The sequence below is a fragment of the Protobothrops mucrosquamatus genome, unplaced genomic scaffold (genome assembly GCF_001527695.2).
Source record: "Protobothrops mucrosquamatus isolate PMUCROS unplaced genomic scaffold, P.Mucros_1.0 scaffold2507, whole genome shotgun sequence".
NCBI lineage: Eukaryota > Metazoa > Chordata > Lepidosauria > Squamata > Viperidae > Protobothrops > Protobothrops mucrosquamatus.
In genome coordinates, this window is record NW_015388572.1 from 63,669 (window position 1) to 72,557 (window position 8,889).

General features: G+C 39.6%; 1 protein-coding gene across 1 annotated transcript in view; it reads right to left on the reverse strand.

Annotated features, from left to right (window-relative positions):
- The window catches only part of YWHAQ (tyrosine 3-monooxygenase/tryptophan 5-monooxygenase activation protein theta), a 12,973-nt gene extending 4,695 nt beyond the window's left edge, over positions 1-8,278 (reverse strand). The window contains exons 1-2 of the mRNA XM_015825143.1: positions 8,182-8,278; positions 6,268-6,640 (exon numbers count right to left, since the gene is read on the reverse strand). Coding sequence (XP_015680629.1) covers positions 6,268-6,561 — 294 coding nt within the window. The 5' untranslated portion in view covers positions 6,562-6,640; positions 8,182-8,278. The remainder of the gene's footprint in view (positions 1-6,267; positions 6,641-8,181) is intronic.
- Positions 8,279-8,889: the final 611 nt, after the last annotated feature.

Below are 8,889 nucleotides of genomic sequence, written 5' to 3' on the forward strand. Positions count from 1 at the left end.
TGCCTAAAGTTTTTTTTTCCGCTGATAAAATGAAACTTCTATCAGAATTTCTATCTTCACTTTTCTAATTTTGACTTATTCTCTTAATACTGCAGAAGCATCATGCTGTTCAATGCCAAAGCTGTGTGTAGATTTTTGCAGACAAAAAACATGTAGAAGATTAGCCAGTTTATTTTGCAATGTTGTTTCAGAAGAGCTTTTAACTTTCCATTACATGTAATGATTTCTCTCAATATTCAGTGATTACTTTGAACATTCCTATAGTTTCATACCTTTGGTTTAAATGTCTTAAATTTAGCTATCTGGGAAGCCTTATACTGATCTTTTTATTGAATTCTTTTTGAACTGAAAATTCATATAAATCTGATTTACAATGAAGCATTTCTGCCAACAGTGTGCATTCTAAAACACTATGTTTAACTATGAAATACTCTAGTAAGGTATCAAAATGTCTACTTGTGGGCCTTTCTTGATGCTTACACATATTTAAGCACCATCTCCCATTTTCCTTTTAGTATCTCTATAACAGTAATTCATACAGCCGTAGCAACAACCTATTCCCAATAACCTGATATGTGAAACACTAGCTCTCTTGTAATCTAGCTATATGCTCCATTTTTTTAAAGAAAAAGAAAGAATAACCAGTTACAGAACTGGAGATATCTTAATCTTTACTTATTTACAATGTAAAGTCTGAAAAAACTGATAAATTCTCTTGTCTTATTTCAGTAACATTGCAGGTTTAGTCTGCCACCATTAAGAATTAAATAACTTGGACTATAACGTGTCATCAAGTCTTTTAGATAAGTAAAATACTTACACTGAAGAAAAAAAATATGAAACCTATTCCTCCCAAGTCATGCTTAGGAGCTAGAGATATAATCTGTAAGCATCAACTTTCATTATGAAATATGGGAAATCGTAGCCTTTCTGTAAATTCATGAACAGTTTTGATGCTATTTAATTTTCTGTATGTACACTTACTATGCCACATATTCTATATATCTACTATAAACCAGATTATTAGCATCATCCCTTCTTAATTGCTTAAAAATATGCCCCAAGATTTTAATCATCTCCATTAGAAAACTCAGAAGAAAGATGAATCAGATTAAACAAATAAGAAGTACTCTAACAATTCAATTGTGCAGTTTGCTTTCAAATTTACTCCTTTGAAATAAAGAATATTGCAGCAAGACTTCCTTCCAAGTAAACAGGTTCAAGGACACATTGCTACAGTATTTGGATTGCTCTGTATCCTCATCCAGAACAAAATACTATTCTGCATTCAAATTTTGTACTAACCAATACTGCTTCATGAACCATTTACACCATTTAATATTTTATTTTACTAATCAAGGGAGAACAAGGAATCTTGAAATGCTTGCTTAGCCCTTTCTAGCTTCAGAGCTACATAACTGAACCCAAATCTTCAAAGGGCACAGGTCACACATTGTCATTTTTTTCTTTGTAACCTTAACAAATAAAATGTATTTGTAAGGCCAGGTTTCCCCGTAAGAAAGTCTCACTGATACATTCCAAGAAAGCAAGAAATAGAGAGTCAATTCATTCATACTGCTATCTTGCAGAATCTTTAATGCACACTAATTTATTTCAACTTGAAGCCTGACATATTATTGCTAAGACAAATCACTCATTGCCTTAGAGCTAATGTCACTATTTTAAATGTCAAAATGTCCATTCACAATATTCTACATTACTTTCAACTTTATGTATACACTTAAGTAATGTAAGCTTAAGGACAGATAATGCAGAGGAAACATACAGATTAATTAAAATCATGGAACAACCAAATTAGTCCAATTATAAAAATTCATAAGAAAGCACAGTAGTGGGGAAAAATCATACTGTGTATACAAAATTCTGATATTGATAATACTTTGGGGGATCTAACCATTTTAGCACTGTGTTTCTGAATCTGAAAAGAAAGTTTGATGCTTTTAGCAAAAAAAAAAAGTTCCCATAATCTAATTTTTCACAATTAGGTTCACATGGGAAAAACATCACTGGATAATCAAAGTTGTTACTATTGGAGAGGGAAAATACTTTATACAAATGTTAATAAAGAACCCCTCCACTCAAGGGATTAAGTACTCAATGATTCAGCAATAATAACAGCAATCTTTCTATGATACTTGTTTTGTCTATTCTTATTGTTTTAAATTTGTTTGAGGGTAATAGGTACATTGGCTACTTAGAATTCATAATAAAATGTAGACACATGTAATTCTATGAAATGGAAATAATTTCAAAAATGCTTAGTAAGAGGAAAAAAAACTCGTTGGCCTCTATGGCTCAAACCTTATAGAACAGAGACAGGTGATTTAGTGTTTCCAGATGCTTTGAACCTCAACTCCCATGAGACCCAGTTAGCATATTCAAAAACAGAGAAGATTTGAGATAAAAGTATATTTATTACAGCAAAATGTCTTGCTGCCATAGTTCAGTTCAAGTCTTTAGAGAGATCTCTCCAAGGCTATATATCACTTACATACACAAAAAGTAGGAGACAATCTAAACATGCTAGTCAGGAAAGGGAACATTCTGTTTTTCACCCAGAATGTTCCATGTATTCCACAGAATACACCACTCTGAGCATCAGGATTAGTTCATGCAATTCTGAAGTACATTACCCAGAATAGGGAAAAAATGAATAGTGTTCTGGATGAGTACAAGGGTGATCTAAATATAACTCACCAGGACATAATATACTACGGAAACTTAGTTTCTATCTGCTTTTATCTATTATGCCTTGTCTGTTACATCTATCCTATTCAAATCTGGCATACAGCCCCAGAATGCCTCTAAATATTAGCCTATGGATTGTAAATTTGAATATACAGATAAAAGAATAAAATACATAGGAAATAATAGTCTATATTCAACTTAATTTCAATTAAATTGAATTTTTTACCTAGCCTCGCCAACTCTTGAATTTCAGTGCCTTGGACATTATACAAAGGCCAAAGTAAGTTTCAGTTTATAAAATACATGGTACTGTATTTCATAATTTTATAGTTCCAGGATTTTGTGAAGTTAAATTTAAAAAATAGTGAACTGATTAAGTTTAATTACCAGGCTGGGACAAACTGGAAATATGTTTATCACTTTGCAAGTACCAGAAATAAAAACTATCTCTCAGATGAAGATCAAAATCACATTTATTTGAAACAATGCTGGACAAAGACATTATGTGATCTAGTCTTTAACTTCCGAAAATCATCACTGAAAGCTCAGAATACAAAAAATAATATGAAAGACTGTGGGGAAGGAAGATAAGCAAATATTGTCTTGCAAGCCTACCTCCTAGAAAAGCTTCAAAAGATTTGATTGTTCTGTAAATCATCTGCAAAGCATGCTATAAAACATTCCTTCTGGTTAGTCTGGATCTTACCAAATGTTTAAAAGCCAAATATCTATGTTTTAGCATTCTTTTGTAAAACATAATTTGAGCAAATGTCTAGCAATACTGTAGTACTAACATAGGAATCTATACTTCAAAAATCCAGTTCATATGTCCTACTACTGTATTCTACATTAAGTAATGAACCTGTTTCAACTGAAATTCATTATGATATCAAAGAATCATATGTGTACTATATCACAAAACTAAACATTTATTGGAACTGAGCATGATAAGCAAAGTGTCCATAATGGTCTATAAGCTATAGTTTCTTTCTTGGAATGGTTTTATAACATAAATTTGTACACAAATTTATAGACAAATTTCTTGTGTGTCCAATCCACTTGGCCAATAAAGAATTCTGTTCTGTTCTTGTAAGATTCATTAATTTTGTTTAAATACATGAGCATTTAAAACAGATCATACTGAACTGAATTATATTATTTGATGTGTTCTACAAACCTGAACAATCCTATATGACTTGTACAAAACGTATTGCTAACTAGAATTGTAATCTGTCATTAGGCAAAGATAAACTAAGTATATTAGTGTGAATGACTTCTTTTCTAAGGCTTAAACTTCCTGAGCAGTTTATAGAAATCCAAGCTAAGTAGTACTTAGCTCAGTGATGGTGAACCTTTTAGAGACCGAGTGCCCAAACTGCAACCCAAAACCATTTATGCATCGTCGGGTGCCAGGTGGGTGTGGCCCATTGGCTGGGTGTGGCCCATTGGCTGGGCGTGGCTGCAGTGGTAACGGCAGACTGGGTGGGACTAAAAAGTTCAATCAATTCCAACTTTGCAAGATTTTTTTTCCCGCGAGAAGTTGAAATTGACTGATTGAACCTTTTTTTTTTTTTTTGCACACGGCGGGCAGAGGCCTAAAGTGAAAAGGTTTTATAAAACCCAGCTGAAGGCCTAGGACTGGGGCAACAGCGTGCGTGCCCACAGAGAGGGCTCTGAGTGCCGCCTCTGGCACCCGGGCCATAGGTTCGCCACCACTGGCTTAGCTGATCCTAGCTGATTTAACAAAGTAAGTAGAATCAACTGGATAAGATTTGAATGGAAGACCACCAGGAAATTTCAGGATTGTAGAATATATACTGGGAATTTAAAAAAAAATTAAAATAGAAGAAAACATTGGCAAAACATGAGTCAGACTTATATTCCTAAAAAAATGATCTAATGATTAAAAATGTGAGACAACTACCTCTTAAGCTAGATATTTCAAGTTGGAAAAAAAATAGAGAAACTTGCTTGTATTAGAGGAGATGATGGCACATAATAGAGATGACTAAGGATTGACCAGGATTCAGAAAGCTACAAGAGATACACCCAAGAGCATGAATTTTTCCTGTGAATTTTTCATTTTCTTTCTAAAGTAGATTAAATACCATAATTGAACTATTTTTTAAAATACTTATTTCTGAAATGTTCTAAATGGTGTGAAATGCTGTTTTGGAGAAAAAAGTCATTTGGGGGCAAGTGTCAACAGCATGCATTTTTGTTGCTGCCACAAAATTAAATGTGCATTACAAACAATATATGCTTAACAGGATCACAGAAATATTTTTGAACATTTAAGGAGAAAAGCATTTGTGTTGACTGACTGAATTCCATCAATCATATCACCAAGTTAGAAATCAGATACTTTAATGGAACATACATTTCAACAAAACAAAAATGTACAGAAATTATCTTAGTTGTAGATATATTCAACTGGAAATTTCAACAAACATAAAGTGCAAGGTATTTTCCCTCCGAAGCACCCTTTAAAATATAGGTTAGCCCTATATTTTTCAACAAATAAAAACAACTCCCAAGAACCCTTTGATAATATCACTGAAAACTAGTGGTACTTTTTTTATCATATTGAGGTAGGAACATGATTAAAAAATAGCACAAACACAATAGATTTAATAGAATTTCAAGAACAAAACACACCCAAATTATGGGAAGTTTAGGTAAAGCTGTTCAGCTCTCAAAAATATTCAGATTGCCCATTACTTGGCTCAACCAAAGCACTTACTACTTTATGTGTGTGTGTGCCTCCAAATCAGTCTCTGCTCCCATTAACTGTCCTGATAGGTCCATGTAATCTTCTTGGCAATATTTTTGGAAGTGGTTTGCCATTACCTCTTTCCTAGGGTTGAGAAAGTGACTAGCCCAAAGTCACTCAGGTGGCTTCCATGCCTAAGACTAGACTACAACACAGTATTCTGGTTTTTAACCTGGTGCTTTAATCCACTATACCAAATTGGCTCTAGTTAATTGCCATACAAGCAGGTTAAAACCTATACACTATTTAAATATTTTAAAGTGATTTACCTGATTTACCTATTACAATTTATCAAACAGTGCTTAGTTAATCACAAATACAGTAACTACAGATCATCAACAGTTACTTTGGCCAGCTTGCGAAAGTGTACATCTTTTATCACTTCTTGCTACTACTATGCTTAGCATATTCACTTAATTCAGAATGCAAGAAATGTTAACTGCAAGAATAAAACAGCTGTTTCATTTTCAAATTTGTCAAAATAAAACAATTTCTTTATTTTGCTACATGTTAGCAGATCTTAACTGTGAATAGGATTACCTAAGTATAATTCAATCAATGCTTTTCCTATAACATAGTAACCTTTCAGAATCTAAAGACTCCTCAGTGAAAACCTAGTTTTGTATTCAACAGTACTTTGGTCATCAAATTATTAGATTTATGCTACAATTTTTATTAGTATCTCAGAGAAATGCAATTTATTCTTCCACTAGACATCAGCCTCTAATCTAATTAAAAATTTATCACATAAAATTTTGAACCCAAAATGACCGTAGACAACTCACCAAAACAGTAGTACAGATGGACTTAAGCTCAGATTCTACTTTCTCTCGATAATCCTTGACAAGTTGCATTTTCTTATCGTTGCCATCAGTTTTCTGTTCAATGCTGGAGATCACCCGCCAAGCAGAGCGCCGCCCCCCAACAACATTCTTATAGGCTACAGAGAGAAGGTTGCGTTCCTCATTGGATAATTCAGCACCTTGCTCTGTCACTGCCTTCATGCAGGTTGCCATATCATCATAGCGCTCTGCCTGCTCAGCCAGCTTGGCTTTCTGGATCATCTCGGTCTTTTCCATGTTAGACTGCAGTGGTCTGAGCAGTAAGGCAACTGATTTGGTAGGAAAGATGAACTGTATCAAAGTAGCTGCTCAAAACCTGCAACAACAAAGAAAACACTCTTAAGTCTGTGTTTTTTCTAAGACAAAGAGCTAATGTAAGTACAATATTCAATATGGATTTAGGAAGTCAGACCAACAGAAAAGGCAATGGGTTTCATGAGAATAAGTAAGAAATAAACCGCTTCAGTTTCCAACTTGCAAACCACCCCATCTAGCAAGAAAAATTTGCATTTTGTCTACAAGAAAATAACACATTTGAGACAAAAGCAAAAAAAAAAAAAAATACTGGTTGCCAAAACCGGTTGTTCGCTCCTCCTCTTCCGAAGACGATGAGGGGCCCATGTGAATGAGACACCAGAAATGGGGGTCAGAAATAAAAGACTCCTCAGTCGTTGAACACGAAGTGACAAATCAAACTACCTGGACATTCTTTTCCACAACGTCTTCCCACCCACCCACCCCCACCCGAAAGAAGGCCTTTGAAGGATATTTTATAGGAAAAGGTACAGAGGGAAAGACACGAATAAGCGCGATTAAGAATCTGTCACAGAACCTGCCAGAGAGAGAGCAAAACGGTCGCGAGACGATGATCTAAGACAGTGTTTCTCAACCTTGTCAATTTTAAGGCATGTGGACTTCAACTCCCAGAATTCCACAGCCAGCAATGCTGGCTGTGGAATTCTGGGAGTTGAAGTCCACATGCCTTAAAATTGACAAGGTTGAGAAACACTGATCTAAGAGAGAATGAACGCCGAAAGCGGCCGGAGGAATGTGGCGGTTCGGTTCGTGGCTCAGTCTAGAGCCAAGGAGAGATTACGGAACCGTTCACGGACTGGGCACCCTCCAGATCTTTTCAGACTACAATACTCATCACCCCCGCCACCCAGCGGTAGGTGCTGCCCGCGAGGTGAAGCAGCCTATAAAAAAACCCGAGAGCCCTGGAGGGCGCCAGCTTGGCGGAGGCCGGGCCGCGGAATGCCTGGAGGCGAACCTCCGGGGGAGGGCGGGGGGGGAGAGAAGCGAAGGGCACAAAAGGTTCCTGCCTGGCCCCCAAAAGCTCCAAAGAGGGCGAACAGGCCCGTAGAAAGCCTTGGACGGAAAGCGTAGGACCGTAAGCCAGGCAGGCAAAAACGTGGTGGGTGGGAAGGAAGGAGGGGGAAGAAAAGGAATTCCGCATCGGAACGTCCTTTTCTCCGGCTCCTCCCTCGGAGCCCCAGGGAGGCAGCCGCGGAGATGCCTTTGTCCCCGGTGAAGGGACCCAGCCCGAGACGGCGAGGCAAAAGGGCACCGTCTAATCACCTCCCATCCCCCGCCCTGCCCTGCCCTGCCCTGCCCTCTCTCTCCCGCCGTCCCACGGAAAAATGCCGCGGCGGCTGCAGGCCGGTACGAAATGGCGGCGTCTCTCTCTCTCTCTCTCTAGCGCCTGGCTGCCTCGCCTCCTCTCCCCGGCAGGGGACTCCCAGTCCCGCGCCGCCCCCACAAAATGGACGACGCGGCACAGATTCGCGAAGCAGGAAAGACGCCCGAGGCGAGGACGTCCCCGCTCCTTCCCGGGCCGAGCCCCCCCCTCGCTCTCACCGGTCTCCGCTGAGGCGCTAGGCCGGCCGGCTGGCGCCTGCTGGGTCAGCTGCGCTCGCTACGCTCCGGGACTGCGCTCGCGAGGCGGGGAGGAGGAGGAAGAGAGGGAGAAGAACAGAAAAAGCTGCTCCGCTTTCAGCGAAAGAAGCAGCGTTGCTAAAGGGCGTTGGCACAAAGCGAGCCTCCTCACTGCTAGGCCCGCGCTCGCGCGGCTGGACCAATCAAGAGGCACTCTCGGGGCTCCGACTCCGCCTCCCACGTTCATCCGGCCAATCCGGCCGCTGGGCGCCGCCGCGAAGGTGGACAGAATCAAGACGCAAGTTCGGTTGGCCTGCGGGCCGCCGCAGCTAAAGCACGGGGTTTCCTCCAATTAGATCCAGGGTGAGGTGACGTCATCGTCGCCATGGAAATGCTGCTACAGCCCCCACCTTTTTTTACCCCGCCCATCTTTTTTTCTCTCTCACACGTTCGCTTTTCCAGCCCTGGGAGGGTGGGCCGCCGGGTGAGGCATGGGACGGTGCGGAAGCGAGGCGAGCGGAGTCGGTCTCGTGCTGCTGCGGTGTCTTGCAAGGCGCGACCCGACCGCTCGGTGTTTCTATAGGGCGGACGCAGAGAGATCGGTTGGGGGCCTTTGGGGTTGATCTGCTCCTCCCAAGCGAGCCAAGAGCAAGGAATTCGAGTTGCAGGCTTATAGAGCGCTGCAGGGAA